The sequence below is a fragment of the Rhyacophila brunnea genome, unplaced genomic scaffold (assembly GCF_057557595.1).
Source record: "Rhyacophila brunnea isolate RB1 unplaced genomic scaffold, BYU_Rbru_1.0 scaffold_3, whole genome shotgun sequence".
NCBI classification, from domain to species: Eukaryota; Metazoa; Arthropoda; class Insecta; order Trichoptera; family Rhyacophilidae; genus Rhyacophila; species Rhyacophila brunnea.
In genome coordinates, this window is record NW_028232965.1 from 28,714,559 (window position 1) to 28,732,575 (window position 18,017).

Sequence of the window (18,017 nt, forward strand, 5' to 3'; positions counted from 1 at the left end):
AAAATTAAAAAAAAATGTTATAAAACACATTATTTATTTAGTAAATTACATATTTTTAAATATACAACTATAATATAATATAAACATAAAAATATGAATAAATAAAGCACTTAGGTAATGACTTTGATAATTTTGAGTCCTTGAATTGATTATCTTCTTGATAGGTATAAGGCACAATATCGGTAAGTTGCATTCTAATATCTGGTGTAGCGTCGAGCCTATTCCTGCACTTTGACTTCGTTGCAGCATATAAATAGAAAATCCCGCTTCGGATAAATAGGTAGTAGAAAACGAAAGTAAAACAATCATGGTCTTGAAGCGGGCCCTCAGGCTAGGATCTTTGACGGGCCCCCTACCTATCTCTAATGTTAAAGGCAGTGTGGCACATCATATTAACATTTTTCAAATTTTGTTAAAGCTCAAATTAAGGACCTTATTCAGTGTATTATTATCTGTTTTTTTCTATTTTTAATACATCGACTTTCATCATGAAGTTGTCGAGTATCAATACGCAATAATCAAAAATTACATCGTTCAATTATATAATTTCAAATTAACAAATGTTAATAGTCATGAAGCGACTTTTTTTTAAATTATTAAAGCAAATTTGTGGCGTGTGTTTATCTTACTTATCTGATAAACCCGCCACGCCGGGCCCACCCAGAGCCCATACCCCCAGGCTAAAGCCCTGTCAACTCTCCCTTGTGGGGGCCATGAAAACAATAATACGAGGGTGGGTCAATAAGTCCTTAGAAAAGCCGACAGGTGGCGCGAATTGTACTATAAGCGGTTTGTTTTCATGAAGCGGCACTACCGATTCAGTATGCTGCGAAGTTTCAATCAGATCGGTCGGGTTGTTGTGTGTTTCTCGTACATTTAAAAAAAAAATTTGCTTGTGGAAAATAGAAAAATGGAAAATGGAGAAAATTGAGTTTAGAGCTGTTATTAAACATTTTAATATAAAAGGGTTAACAGCAAAGGAAATAAAAAATGAGTTGGATTTAGTTCACGGCATATCTGTTCCTTCACTTGCAACTATTTATAACTGGTTAAATGAATTTAAACGTGGTCGTACATCAACAAAGGATGAACCACGCTCAGGACGTCCTGTAGAGGTGACTACACCAGAAATGATCAATAAAATCCACGATATGGTGTTAACTGACCGAAGATTAAAGTTGAGTGAGATAATTGAGGTTACAGGGATCTCAAAAGGTAGCGTCATTTCTATTTAACATGACAAATTGGGCATGAAAAATATTTCTGCAAGATGGGTGCCGCGTTTGCTCACAGTCGACAATAAACGCAATAGGGTGGTGGCCTCTAAAGCCCTGTTGTCGCTCATGCAACGCAATCCGGATGAATTTTTTCGTCGCTTTGTGACTGTAGATGAAACATAGATACACCACTATACTCCCGAGACGAAAGAACAGTCAAAGCAGTGGATTGCGAAGGCAAACCATGTCCAAAGAAGGCGAAAACCGTAAAATCAGCTGGTAAGGTTATGGCTACTGTATTTTGGGATGCACGTGAAATTATTTTCGTTGACTATTTGGAAAAAGGAAAAACAATAACAGGGGATTATTATGCATTTTTATTGGACCAGCTAAAAAACAAAATTGAAGAAAAACGGCCTCATTTAAACAGGAAAAAAATCCTCTTTCATCAGGACAATGCCCGTGTTCACACATGTTTACGATCAATGGCTAAAATTGAAGAATTGAAGTTCGAATTGGTCGACCACCCACCGTATTCGCCAGATTTAGCCCCCAGTGACTTTTTCCTTTTCCCAAACTTAAAAAAATGGCTAAGTGGACAACGTTTTTTTTCAAATGAAGAAGTCATCGATCGGACAAATGCTTATTTTGAGGACCTTCCGAAAACTTATTTTTCTGACGGTTTAAAAAAAATTGAGAAACGTCTAACCAAGTGTATTGAGCTCCAAGGAGATTATGTTGAGAAATAAAAAAAAATACAAAAATAAAAACTGTTTTAATACTTTGGACGCGGAAGACGCACACGGTGCGTAATGACCAGGCGGCCGATCGATGTAATTAACGTGCATTTTAAAGGGGGCAATTAAAATCTCATTATCTATTCAGCAGCGAAAGCGTTAATGCTTTTTTCTAAGGAATTATTGACCCACCCTCGTAGCTTGCTTTGAAAAATTGGGGTACTCTTCTGACAAACTCGCGCAGAAATCATTTAAAGGCTGATCTTCAAATCAGAGTCACTAATTAAATCAATAAGATTTTCATAGTCACTTGCGCTTAAGCCTACTGGTTTAGCTATCACGGAAAATGGATTCCAAACTCAGGAATCGGCCTTACTAGTTTTCAGAAAATATTGGAAAAGTGTATGAAACCTTTCCAAATTGTCGCGACACACCCATTCAGGTTCTGCGGAACATAGTTGGGAAACCCTGCTCTAGTAGATCCAAACAATACTCGTCGGTCGTGGGTACATACACATACATACATATTTTTTTTGATCATGTTCGATCCTAATAAGTCCACATGGGCCTCCACGGAGTGGAGGTTTGTATTAACAGATGTTATTTTTACGAGAAATGGATGTCAGCCATTTTCTCAACCTATAAGGTTCCTGGTATGATTCACACACAATTTAAAAAACAATATGTATATTTTCCAGACTCAGGATTCGAACCTGAGACTCACGACGCTATAGGCCGACGCTTAAGCCACGCGGCCATCGTATACATCGTACACACACATATTATATAAACTAAACTGGATGGAAGCCTCTTTGAACAGACCTTCATGGAGGCAAATGGAGGATCCACATAGGGTTGTAGTGCCAGGAAGAAGAAGGAATATAATATCCATGAGTCTGTAATTTACTATTCAGTTCTTGCTAGCTCAATGAAGACAATAATTATTATTATATTTATCGTTGAGAAACACTTTTTTTTACTCAGCAGTTTCAAACTTTATTTATTGAATCAAATTGACAATGTATCGTCCAGCCTATAAGATTTTTTTCCATAATGTTGTTTTTTTTATATTATCACCCGAACTCCTTCAGCACATATTCGTTTAAATTTGTGCACACTTCACTAACAGTGCCTACATAGAACATCTGTATTTTCGTTGATACTGTATAGATTTGGAAGTCAATGAAAAGTTAGTCAAAATCAATGAAAAAATATCGCACAGTGAGTGTAAAACCAAGGTATGTGCAAAATACATATTTAGGAGATATTAGGGTTTGAAGTCTTCGTTTTGTTAGGACAAATAGAGTTTATAAAAAAAACCATAACATTTGGTTTATATCTACATTATATTGCATGTTCTTTCAGTTACTTCACTTTTACATAATCAAGTTCATGAATTTTGCAGTTGTTTTGCATTTAATCTCGAAATTGAAAAATATTCACTTGTCTTGGTTTTACACTCACGGTGCGATATGATTTCTATTAGGCATGCAATGGTGTTATGAGACATTGAAAATAGTTTATGAAAATTATAATGTAACTTTTCCGCTATTCTTTGCAATAAGAAAACAAGAAAATGTTTGTTATGAAATCTTTGGTATCTCGGTAACCAATTAAATTGTTAATTTACCTAAGTTATTTCAACAATTATTTTTAATTTACCTATTCATTTTTTTGCCATTAAAAATCATTCGAAAACGAAGAGCTTTAAAAAAAAGCTATTTTAAAAACAATTGGTACAGCTATCAGAAAGAACACTAAAATAATACTAGAGGTAATTACAACCTATAAATTAATGAAATCGGAAAAGGAAAATGACACGAAAAATATACTTTTAACGGTAATAATTTTATATTATTATGGTATTTTCTATGTCTTATAGAATTTATTACAAAATAAGAATTTCCTTGTTTATTTACACATATTGCAAGGGTGTTTCTTGATAGTTATTATTAATGTTTCGATGAATTGAATTAATATAGACTAATTTAATTACATATGAGATAATATATAATTTCGAATACATCAGAAACATACTTATTAAAAAGGGGACCAATATCTTTATTTTTTAAAAGATGCGTTTCTGACGTATTCAAAATTATGTATGTTCAATAATGAATGCTATTTTCTCAAATGTTGAGTATTATTTTATTGATTAAAAAATATTTTAATAAAAAATAAGTTATTAATATATAATATTATGAATAAAAGTTGATCTTAACAACCAATGGCCTAACAATAGTGTACAAATAAATACATTTGGAAAATGATAAGTTATAGAACAGAAACAATTCAACACATACACATAATATTCTTGATTAGCAATCAATCTACATGTCATAATATAAATTCAATATAATAAATATAATATATTGTATTATTATGATGAAAAGAAATATTTACGCACACGCTAAATAAGGAATTGTGCTTATAAATATCAGTAAGTTTTTTTCCAAATAAAATTGTCAGCTAAAAACAATTTGTAAATTAGGATCTCTATATCAACACGATGTGCATATATGCTTTGCATCAAATAGGTATTGGCTGATTTATTGAACATATAAAACATGTAATCCAACATCCAACCCAGAATACATTTCATTTGGTAGTAAAATTCGGAAGTTACAAAATCAGTCATGGTAGTATAATATCACACGATATTGAATGAAGAACATAGATGCAGATTCTTATCGGAAAAAAAGTATTTATGTAATAATATTGTATCGTAATACTTCATGCCCCCAGACCTTTTTTAGATTCAGTCACAAATTCAAAAGAACTACAAGTATCGTAACGAATGATAAGTAAAAAATTAAGCGAAGAAGTTCAAAAAAACATCATCTCTCGATGTCTAAAGTTTTATAATAAATACCTAAGTAAAATAAAGTGAAATAAAGCTTTAACGAAAATAAGTAATAAATCATCGCAAACACAACTTTTTCATGCGTATTTCTATTTTGCAAATTGAATGGATTTCTTTGAAGGTATCATAAACAGAAAAAATAGATTTTTTTGATTTTTAAACATATAATGACGTAGGCAATAAATTGGGATTCAATAAATTGTTATTGAATCTCCATCTGTGCAAAAAATCAATTCTAGACTGCCGTGTAAATTGAAGTAGATACTAAACTACACATGTAGTGATGGAGAAAAAAACACATCAATATAGTGTTGAGCTTTTTTAACAATAATTCAGTCCTTTCCAAATGCCAAATAGGCATACCTTTATAGGATCTAACTGGCTTATCCAAATTAGGGAAAATAATTGAAAAAAGTAGGGTAATATTTGAAACACATTCAAAATGAATATAGCTCGAGCTACAGAGGAAAAATATATATAAAATACACTCAATCGCATATACCTGGAATAGTTTGGTTTACGACCAAGAGTAATCGGTGTAACACACTTTGGAAAGTATTGGAATAATGAAGATAAAATGGGTACTTACTTTTAATGTGGACTATAGTTGTTTAAACCTCACTCATGCCCATTGGCCGGCAGGCTTAATTAATGACTAATTACTACGGAAATGTAATATGTAGGCACAGAAAAATAAATGATTGCTTATCTATAGTATAAATACGCAAAATTAATTATATTTATTCACAGTTCTCACGTTTACTTATAACGTATCAGCACCATCTTTTTCAAAATGCAATTCGTAAGTATTATGTGTTTAAAATTAAACGGTTGAGAATTATTCAAGTTAAAATGCTATTTCACGTATATGATAACCGCATTATAATGATGTTATTACTTTTGTTATACAATCATTAATACAGCACTTTAACGCTTTAGCACTTTAATTGCTTCTTGTATTGAATTCTAAGTTAATTCAAAAAATAAAATATTTTCACCAAAAATACTAAACAAACTGCAATTATATTTAGATATCTTGACATCATCATTTTTTTCATTTGAACCCTTATTAGTAAAAAATAGATTTGTTTATAATTATTTCACACAAAATATTTCACTTTTAACGGAAGATTTATAATAATATGTATTATACTATCTTCTATGAAAATTTTACAGCTCTTCGTTGTCTGTCTGATGGTCGTCGGAGCCTTCGCTGCTCCAGATGCACCCAAATTCATCCCAGTGTTGGAACGCACAGAGAAGCACGACGAGGTCGGCCAGTTCGCTCTCCGTTACGTCAGCGCAGACGGAACCATCCTCACCGAAACTGGAGCCCTGAAGCCAACCATCGACGGAAAGGACCACGCTCTCGTCAAGGAAGGCGAATACACCTTCACCGCTCCCAATGGACAGGTCTACCGCACCAAGTGGGTCGCTGACGACAAAGGATTCAGGGCTGAGGGAGAACATTTACCCAAGTCTGTCGTCGCTTAAATATTCACAAACGAACTGAACGGACCAACTATGTACAGAACCTATTATTTTAGCTAAATGAATTATATACCAATTATTTATAAAAAAAATGATTTATTATTACTTTTTCTACTTCAATTATAGTTTGTCAATTTATGGCTACGGCCGTATGTTGTAGCTTAACCACTGGGGAATGCCAAAAGAAATGGCGTATCTCAAAAAAACACTACCTTATTCTTAGGTCAATAATTATTATAAAGCAATCAATATTCGTAGGATGTTTATCACACTTGAATGGTCAAAAACATAACTTATAATTAATATGTATAATAACCAATTATTTATAAAAAAAGATTTATTATTAATTTTTACATTGTGAAAGTAAGTATACGTTGCTTTATCGTAGTTTTATAATCAAGATATAGTTTATTTAGGAAGCCGTGTTTCATAACATCTTATTACTTACTAAATTCATAATTATTAGCACAAAAGTCATATTTTGAGAAATAACAAAATATCTAAAAAACCCTAATAAAACCATGAACAACTAGGTGCCTCCTTATTGACTGAATTATTTTATATCAAAATAGAAAATACTTTAGAAGTAAAACAAATAATGAAAGACCAACTTTCAAGTGGATTTGAAACAATTGAGAAGCTGCTATATTTTCTCTAATTCTGATTAAGAAAGTATGCTGGAGTTTTATATAGCGATCATGCGCATGCTAAAAACATTTTGCTATTTATGTACTGTATTCAGTGGAGACGGAACCAAGGACCACGCTCTCGTCAAGGAAGGCGAATATACTTTCACCGCTCCCGATGGCAAACTGTACCGCACTAAGTGGGTCGCTGATGAGAAAGGATTCAGGGCTGAAGGAGAACATAAACCTGAGTCAGTCGTCGCTTAAATTTTAACCAACGAGCTTAACGTAACAATTATGTACAGACTATTTTATCATTTTAGTTAAATAAATTATATTATTCAAAATTATTCAGTGAGTTTTTAGTGTATTTTTTTAAAAGTATTCTAATGCATTATGTATTTATCAATGAAAATAAGACTTCATCTACTTCTACTTGAAGGCATCTTTCCGTTTTGGTATTTTATCTAACATATTTTTAATCGGTCTTCTGTTATGAAATTTCACCACATATTTTATTAGAAAATGTCTCGTCTGCGTAAATATATAATACACATGGAATTAATACATGATTTAAATTTAATTTTAAATCTTTAATAAAATAAAATGTATTGTAATTTATTATTATCAATATTGCTATTAATTTTAGAAATAATACTAACGACCCTCAATGTTAATAATAATAATATTCATCGTTTGAAAAATATTTTGAAGGGGTAATCAAATAATCAAATAAATAAATATAATTTTGATATACTTTTGGGGGGATCAACAGTCTCAGGCCATCTCAGCAAACGCTGTGGGATTACGGCAACGCGATAGTCAGCGGATTACCCAATAGTCGCGTAGCGCTTCATCTACGGTCAGCACATTCTGCAAGTGTGACATACGTCGGTGAGGGTCAATAACCTTAAGCCTTGTCAGCGAAATGCTGCGAGGTTGCATCAATGCGACAGTCAGCATATTCCTCAATTGTGACACATATCAATAATAGCTTACCGCAATTTATCGAATATTCACTTCAACAAATAGCGAATAACGATTGTTGGAAAGGCACACTATCAACACGCCTTACACGGCGGACTCTATAGCATAACTTGTATCATTGCACTTGTATAATTGTTTTTTGTTTTTACTTAACTTCTTAATTCGGTAAATAAACTCATGAACTCAATCTACGCAACCAACACCAGTCTTTCCTCGCACAACTTCTATCACCCCAAATGCTATATATTTTGATATTGTAAGAATTTTGTATACTTACAGCTAGTGTTTAATTTGAGATATGATTGATTGCAGTGAAATGATTGACATAAAAAGCAGTGAATTACAAATTGAAAGTATTTTCAGAAATGCATCAAAAGTTTTTTACCAATAATGTAGAAAATGCAAAGCTGAGAGAAATGAACATTTTTTGTGTAAGTAGAAGAAATAGGACGTCAATATTAATTTGATCTATAGTACGAAGGTGGGTCAATAAGTCCTTAGAAAAGCCGACAGGTGGCGCGACTAGTACTGTAAGCGGTTTGTTTTCATGCAGCGGCACTACCGATTCAGTATGCTGCGAAGTTTCAATCAGATTGGTCGGGTTGTTGTGTGTTTCTCGTACATTTAAAAAAAAAATTTGCTTGTTTACAAAAAATGGAGAAAATTGAGTTTAGAGCTGTTATTAAACATTTTAATATAAAAGGGTTAACAGCAAAGGAAATAAAAAATGAGTTGGATTTAGTTCACGGCACATCTGCTCCTTCACTTGCAACTATTTATAACTGGTTAAATGAATTTAAACGTGGTCGTACATCAACAAAGGATGAACCACGCTCAGGACGTCCTGTAGAGGTGACTACACCAGAAATGATCAATAAAATCCACAATATGGTGTTAAGTGACCGAAGATCAAAGTTGAGTGAGATAATTGAGGTTACAGGGATCTCAAAAAGTAGCGTCATTTCTATTTTACATGACAAATTGGGCGTTTGCTCACAGTCGACAATAAACGCAATAGGGTGGTGGCCTCTAAAGCCCTGTTGTCGCTCATGCAACGCAATCCGGATGAATTTTTTCGTCGCTTTGTGACTGTAGATGAAACATAGATACACCACTATACTCCCGAGACGAAAGAACAGTCAAAGCAGTGGATTGCGAAAGGCGAACCATGTCCAAAGAAGGCGAAAACCGTAAAATCAGCTGGTAAGGTTATGGCTACTGTATTTTGGGATGCACGTGGAATTATTTTCGTTGACTATTTGGAAAGAGGAAAAACAATAACAGGGGATTATTATGCATCTTTATTGGACCAGCTAAAAAACAAAATTGAAGAAAAGCGGCCTCATTTAAACTGGAAAAAAATCCTCTTTCATCAGGACAATGCCCGTGTTCACACATGTTTACGATCAATGGCTAAAATTGAAGAATTGAAGTTCGAATTGGTCGACCACCCACCGTATTCGCCAGATTTAGCCCCCAGTGACTTTTTCCTTTTCCCAAACTTAAAAAAATGGCTAAGTGGACAACGTTTTTTTTCAAATGAAGAAATCATCGATCGGACAAATGCTTATTTTGAGAACCTTCCGAAAACTTATTTTTCTGACGGTTTAAAAAAATTTGAGAAACGTCTAACCAAGTGTATTGAGCTCCAAGGAGATTATGTTGAGAAATAAAAAAAAAATACAAAAATAAAAACTGTTTTAATGCTTTTTTCTAAGGAATTATTGACCCACCCTCGTATAAAAGTGAAACTAAATTAACTTGAATTTATATTTTATTTATTCAATCTTTAGAATATATTTTTACAGAAGATATCTTTAACACAATGCGTAGCTCTGTTAAATAAAAATACAAGATAAATGTAGTATTCGCCTTTTGCAAACATTTTTTATAAGGGATGATATCGAAGAAATAAAATCTTCTCTTTGAATCGAGACGAGTTTTATTGGCAATATTGTATGTTTATTCAAATCGGTGACTTTGATTTCCGACGTTTTGTTCAAATTTGGAAATCGGTATTTTCACGAAGAAAAATACATAGTATTATTCAATATAGCGAGAATAATGGACCGTAGTGTTAGTCTAGCGATAGTATTCGTAGATGTACGTAGAGTATTTAACTACCAAGAAATATAAGATAAGAAAACATTTATCGCGTAATATCTTTCTGTATATTTTGATATGAAATGCGACAAAAAACTACTGGATGTCGACCATAAAAACTAATGGTATTTAACCGCCGCCCCTTGGAATTTCACAAAGCTAAGTGAGTTGCTACCATTTCAATGGTTGCTACCGATTTTCAAGCTTGAGCTAATTTGAATAAACTATCTTAAAATCCAATATTAGCAGGAAATTGAAAACTTATTTCAAATTAAGAAAGCCACAGGGATTGAATTAATAAATGTTTTTTTTAATTCCATCTGGACAGAATGATGTAAATTTGAAAATTTAGTAAGCACTGAAAAAAACATCTGCTTACCTTTTATGATAATATTAGTTTTTTAGTTAAAGTTTTTTTTGTTTTTAATACGATGAAATATCATTCCATATTTTGATTCATAAGAAAATAATATTCGACCCTTCGAAAGAATAAATAGTAAGCGAATGTTTTTTTAAAAACTATTTACATAGCAGAGTAAGTGACAACCTATAACACGTATTAAATTATTATTGTGTGGTTGGTAACATTGTCTATACTACTTGCCCATCGGACCGTCCGACCTGGTCGCCACGAAGGCCAATGTTATTGCATTTAGAAAATTTGTGGCGTCATACTGCCAACGTGAAGATCTCTTCACTTAAATTGTTCGGCATTTTTGTATTAGCTTTAATTTGTTACTTACTACAATTTTTAATATTGCCTCTACATGCTCATCTCTCCCATTGGTACATTAACTTAAAGTAATGTAAATTCAGTCAAAGCACATTTGAGTACATGGCGACCTTAGTCTTGGGTAACTGCTCCTGAGACATTACCAGTCATAAAAATAAAAATGATGCTTCACATCCAAACGTAGCGTTTCGTGATACGCCCGATTAAGACAGGTGTGCTACGGGGCGGATGTGGTTTGGTGGAGCCATTAACTTCAATGTTTATACTATATTTTTATTTCATAAGCTGAAATAAGGAACATATTGAGTTTTTTTCCAGTATATTTTTTAATATGCGATATCTGTAGTACATATTTTTAAACAATATAATAATTGCTTTTTGCACTATATCAAACAAAATCCAATTGAGGACGTGTCCATTTTCTTTGTAAGTAGGTATAGCTATTTTTTGGTGAAACATATAAATTTACTTAAAACTATTATTAAATATGTTTTTCGGCCAAAATTTAAAGAAATCTAGCATTCCCGAAAACCAGAAGGCATAAATACATCACGATTTTTAAAAAAAATAAAAAATTAGGGTTTTCAGAAAATAGGTAAATCTAAAAGACATCATGCTTAAATAAAGGACTATCATCTTAAAAATGACGTAAGATTACAGCGATTAATAAATAATTATAATAAAATGGTGGTTTATGATAAAGACGATTCGGGTTTAATTTCTAGCTTGGCTAACCGACACACAATAATAGATATTGCAAAATATCATGTACTATATTAGTGTCAATCCAATATAATTGTCGCAGCACTTTATAGTGATTTCATAACGTTTTTAATGTACGTTGCACATTATAAAATATTTTATCTTTCCTCTGCGGCTGGGTTTTCTACCAGCAATATAATATTTGCTTGTAGAAAAAAAATGGTGGATATGCTGTTATTTGCGGTATTATGTAATTTTCAATTTAATAAATTTTATTGTACAGAAAAATCTTTTAGAGTTATATTACTTGTCAGTTTGTTTGTAATAATTATAATCCAATGTGGTGTCACTGACAAATAAATCTCATGGTCTTAAATTTGCGCTTTGCTTGAAATAAATCTGAAATGATAAATGGCTTGCAGCTTATTTAATTATAAGCTTTGGTAACCTATTTTTATATTCACTTTTATACTAATATAAAATATTTGCAAGATATTTTTTAACATCTATGATTGGCGTCAGCCATTTGTTCAACCCATTAATAAAAACACACATTGAAAAATAACAAGTAAATTTTTCAGAAAACGGAGTTAAACCTGATACCTATGACTTCATAAGCGACTCATTCATAACAGTGCAGGTATTTCTGCGTTTGTAAGTATCTATTTGTAAGTATTAGTTAATATATTTATGATTTAGATTAATATATATATATATATATATAAATAATCAATCGATTAAAATATGTTATCGATTAAATCTAGTGTGATTTATGTTTATCAATGATATTGGCTGACATTGGTCAGTTGTTAAGAACAGTTTTTGGTTAGATAATAACCATTACAATTTATCAAAAGAAAATCCGAGCCCAGTATCCTTCTAGTTTTTTTTTTCAATCTAAAAAGTGTTTTCCGATAGCAAAATATTTTTAGTTAACCATTTTCTTTTTCGTAAAATAAGTGGCAAAAATGTAGAAATAATGAAATTCTGGATACTGACGTTTTAAGAAAAACTTTTGCCATATGTATGTTGTAAAAACGGGAAGTTAAGAAAAGTATGTGTGTAATCATTATCGGGATTTGTTTTTTGGTAAAATCGCGTAAAACAAAAAGAAATCTGCAAGTCAGAAAACAATGTCCATCAAGTAAAAAGTATTGATTTATACCATACATAGAGATGGCAAGTATCGGTACTTTTTTTTCGATCGTATGCCGATAATTTACGATTGTTTTCAGTGTGAAAGTAACAATCAGGCAAAGATCATTAATTGAAACCGATACTTTCAAGTATTAATACTTTTTATCCGATACTTTGCTATTGACAATTATCTTCTGATACCAGTGTCATTAACTTTTCCTTCGATATGTGTACTCTCATGCTGTCACGGCGCCAAATTTAGTTAATAAACAACATTCTTATGGAAAATACATAGTAAATCACAAGACTCAAAATGCTCTACGGAATAGGGGGGGGGGGGGGCATTAGTCTAATAACACTTTAAACACCAAGAAAAACAACATTACACACACTTCTTCCGTAGTGGCAGCTTACTGTGACATTAAATATTTTTTTTAAATTAGGTATCTAATTATTAACTATTTTCAACAAAGTGCAGTCATGATACAAATATTATGCGCGAAGATTTTAGGCTCTGCGATAGGAGCCTACCATATTTAATACAATTAGACAGACTAACTGAGGTTACATAAGGTGAACTCCATACGAAAAAAATATCATAATTGCTTGAAAAATAATCGACATTTATTTACGTCAAAACAGATGGCGCGATGTTGTATATATTTTTAAACCTTTGGAGATTATTTTGTAATGTGTATAATATACTCCTGCATATACGACATCTGTCCTTAGTAAATTAAATTATTTTTATGGAATATAAAACAAAAAATTGTAAGTATAATGAGTCAGAGTATGGACCTAATATGTTGAGAAAGTGGCTGACATCCATTTCTCGTAAAAACAAAATCTGTCAATACAAACCTCCACTCTGTGGAGGTCTATATTATGATTGTATTGATCAAAAGGCAAATATTATGACGAAATCACAAACAAACACTCCATTTTTATTATTACTATAGATAAATTCAATCTGATATGATTAAACGAAGTTTTACTGACGAAATAATAATTTAATAAGGAGGAATATACAAAAAGGTTACCGATTCAATATAATAAATTGTTTTCGGAGTCAAAAAACGCTAGATTAATGCCATATTACACCATACACCAGATGCGTATTTTGTTTTGCAATGTATTAAGAAATGTCCGATCTGGCAAGAAAATACATGGCTTATTTGCATACTTTTATCATATATAAAAGTAAATAAAATATATATATATTATAATCTAATATATAAAAAAATATATTTGTTTGTGGGTTTGTTTGTTTGTTTGTTTGTTCGTTTTGAATGCACTGCCATACCGTTCATCCGATTGCAATAAAACTTTGTCAACTTATTGCTTGCACTTTCGCGAAGAGTATAGGCTATACTAATATATAAAAATGAATGTCTGTCTGTCTGTGTGTCTGTCCCGTATGCGTTCCTATACCATTCATCCGATTGCGATGAAATTTTGGTAAGTGGATCTTGAATACGATTATAAAATGTTTATGAAAAATATTACAACCGAAAATATAGTATACGTAGGTCTACTAGTTGATAAAAATACAAATCAAAATATTACAGATATACATATTATGTATAACAAAGAATTTAAAAAAATCATCGTTTGAAACACGATGTATGTAGATATACGAATTTCAATAGACTTGAGTCAAGAAAAACCAATTTTCATAAGGATTACGACTGAAGTGTTTACATGAAAGCATTTGGAAATAAATCTTGACATATTTCAGCAGGAGCTTTGTAATATCGTTTATAGAACATAGACTTTCTATTAAAATGAATTGAAAGAATTTTTCTTTCAGTAGGTACTTAATTACAGAGACGTAACACTTATTGTAACAATTACAATAAGTTAACCGTCTTAACTGTCAAAACTGTCTATCTCGGTCTAAATTTTATCACAGCCAAGAGAGATGCTGTTAAAATATAGTACTTATTGTAACAATTATAACTAAATTATTGTAATTGTTACAATAATTGTTAATAATTCGATAACTTCCTGACCTATTTAGCTGCCGTAACGAACCAAAAGCAGCCTTGTGTGTAGAATAGACCCGCCATGTAAATGTAAATAGTGCGACCAATTTTATTGTACTTTACAAAATCATCTTTATACATATACTTATATTTGGATTTATAATTTATTAAAATAGTAACTCCTAGTTCAACAATAATATGTCAGTGTTGATCTCATCCAGCATCCGACTCATCCAGGTTTTTCCCGATGTAAATATAACTTGATACTGTCTCTTTATCTTGATCAGGGTTGATCAGGTCACTGTACATATGCCTTCCTGTCCATCACAGAAGTATAATATATATATATATATATATAATAAGTGATGATCCCAATAACGGTAGGCACGTACTCGTAAATTAAAAACACAATATGGTTATTACGAATCGTAGAAGGAAATTAAAAATCAGAAGGTAGAGTATACATTTTTAACTTTTTTGCACATTTTACTACACTGATACGCCTCTTTGCCTGATTACGTCGCATAAAATTAAATCAAATGATGTCCACTTATATTAATATATTTAGTAATACACAAATAAATAGATATTATAATTAAAAACTATATTTTTGGAATATATTCCATCATTTTCATCCTGGAGCCGGAGTGCAAAGTTATGAAACATACAAATTAAAATTATAATAGGATTGTTGCAATTTCGCAGATATACATATATGTATTATATATATTAGGCAGATATAGATATAAGTATATGAATTAGTAAAAATCTATCACGAATTTTATTATAATTTTGCTATTTTTAATACAATTGTAATATTTCTTGTGTTCGAAGAGAAAATACGTTTATTCACAAAAAAAATATTTAACTTACCTTTCGTGTACTTTAACGCAAAAAAAAATGAGGCTGACTGTTTCAATGAAAGAAAAATGATTTAATACTTCGAAAACGGATTTTACACAGAGAGAATGGAAGTCGAAAATTAATGTATAGTGTATACATATTATGTACAATGTGAGAAGTCGACCTTCACAATATTATGTTTATGCAATAGGTACTGTGATTTTTTAATTCATTTTATATTTTCAAATACAATTTGAAAATATTTATTTGCATTTCGGATTTACCTACCGAAATAATTCTACAGTAAAAAGTATCTACAGTTTTAAAACATCCGTATCCTAATACCTATCTAATTACTAAATAATATTTATTCCAGTGCGAAGAGTACCTGTTGAAGGTAGGTAGACTGTGGTAGATAACCGAATAAAACTCCTAGGACATTCGTATTTACAGTACTTATTTTTTTCATCTTTAGTATTTTACTGAAGAACAACTATTATATTTTACCTTTTTAATATTACATAAAAAAACTTCTGTGGTTATTTTTAAAATTTTCTTTGGTAACAAGGTACTGAAATCAGACTCATAAATGATAAAATCATATTACACAATTAAGAAATATATGTATTCGATTTAAATGTAATTTATCTTCATATTAGATGGACATAAAATTACATTCAAGTAGAATCCTCCTTTCAAATCAATGAAATTTAATATTGATGGATTGGTAAATTAAAAATACAATTTCGCGTATTTAAAATCAACTGTTTTGCTTCCATTACCGGTATATTTTTATTTTTAATGCGATATTTCTATATCAATATCAGTCAGACACGATTGAGAGATTGACTAAGCCCGTGCGATAGACAACGATTTGATATATGGACTATACTCGAACCTCACCATTCCACTACTGCTATCCGATCACGTTACCTACTCGTATCACGACTCACCGTCAATTATTGTTGCATGTGCGTAATTTTTTGACTGACAAATTTTATATTGTAACTTCAAAATGAACCTCTACCTACTGACTTGATATCAATAATGTAGTATGTAATCCGTGCATCATCACTATCGGTCTAGTAGTTTTGAAATACATAAAAACAAACCGACAGAAAGAAATAAAAAAAAACTACATTGGTCAAAAGACACTATGTTAGTATAGATATTCTAAAAATGTGCACTTACACTATTGCATCTATAAAATTCTAATGGTGTAGTTCACAACAAAATTATAAAAAAGAAAAATTTATAAAAATCTGTATAATTGTAAAGATTACCAAAAACCATGCGCATTGTTCAATTCTGTTATTGATTTTGACAATCAACAATAAACATATGACCATGATCTATATAATGAAGAAATGCTAACTTGATATATTGCATAAATTAAAACGGGTTATACCTTTTACTTGTTGATCTAAGTATTCTAAGTTGTTGTTGGGAAAGATTGCAACGGTTTTGAGGATTTTCATAATCATGTAGGTAAGTTATTTCTGAAATATATGTCGTCGATTGATATATATTTAAGTATAAATTAGCCCTTCACCATCAATACTATCACAGTCTTCATTGTACTTCTCATAGTAATATATCGAAAAATCCAAACAACAAACATGCAATTCGTAAGTTAAATATTACTTATTTATTTGTATTAAAATAATCATATTTTTATATTGTAATGATAATATTGCCAAACATTTAAATTTTAATAACCGTTCTTCTTTCTGTATCTCCATTCATGGGAGAAAAATAATATATCAATAGGTTATACAGACCGTCGAATTATTCTTACTTCCATGAATTTAGTGTATTCTTTTTTTAAACAATAAAAAATAATTAGATACTAGGCCTTGTTTAAAAATAACAACATAATTTTATTATTAGTATAGTTTTTTTTAAGTTTATGGCAGATATTTTTCTACATAAAAATGCGGGAAAAGTTTGTGATAGAAATATATTATTATATATTTAAATATACATACATTACTATGTTCACTCTTAATTGGAGCACATGGTCCTTTACTGAGCGGATGTTGAAGAATAGAAATTAACTAAGTACCTATTTTGCCAATATATTGAAAAAATAACATACTTACGTTCTTTTTGACAGACGGGTTCGCACATGTGACCCACGGATTCCTTATTTATACAGGGGCGGTCGCTTTAACAACTGGGTCAATATTGGTGCAAATGGTAATTGTGATGTTATTGATCATGTACCAAATAATAATCTGTACTTATGTATATATTGTTTTAATTGTTACAGGTCGTTGTCGTCTGTTTATTGGTCGCCGGAGCCTTCGCCGCCCCAGACGGTTTCCGCCCAACGATTCCAGTTGTAGAAAGGACAGAAGTTCACGATCATGTTGGACAGTTTTCTCTTCGTTACATCAGTGGGGACGGAACCGTATTCACAGAGAGCGGCGCGCTGAAACCAAGTCACGATGGTAGAGGACACGTCCTGGTTAAAGAAGGCGAATACTCTTTCACCGCTCCCAATGGACAGGTCTACCGCACCAAATACGTCGCTGATGAGCATGGATTCAGAGCAGAAGGCGATCATTTGCCCAAGTCTGTCATCGCCTAA

At 31.5% G+C, this 18,017-nt stretch overlaps 2 protein-coding genes across 2 annotated transcripts; both read left to right on the top strand.

The window, feature by feature from the left end:
* Positions 1-5,978: 5,978 nt before the first annotated feature.
* Positions 5,979-6,311, top strand: LOC147068184 (larval cuticle protein 65Ag1-like). The gene has a single exon (XM_085953225.1). The coding sequence runs from the start codon at positions 5,979-5,981 to the stop codon at positions 6,309-6,311; it is 333 nt and encodes a 110-aa protein (XP_085809351.1).
* A 695-nt stretch (positions 6,312-7,006) lies between these two features.
* LOC147068185 (cuticle protein CP14.6-like) lies at positions 7,007-18,017 on the top strand. The gene is made up of 3 exons (XM_085952614.1): positions 7,007-7,185; positions 17,541-17,544; positions 17,697-18,017. Exons 1-3 carry the CDS (start codon positions 7,007-7,009, stop codon positions 18,015-18,017), a joined length of 504 nt encoding a protein of 167 aa, XP_085808740.1.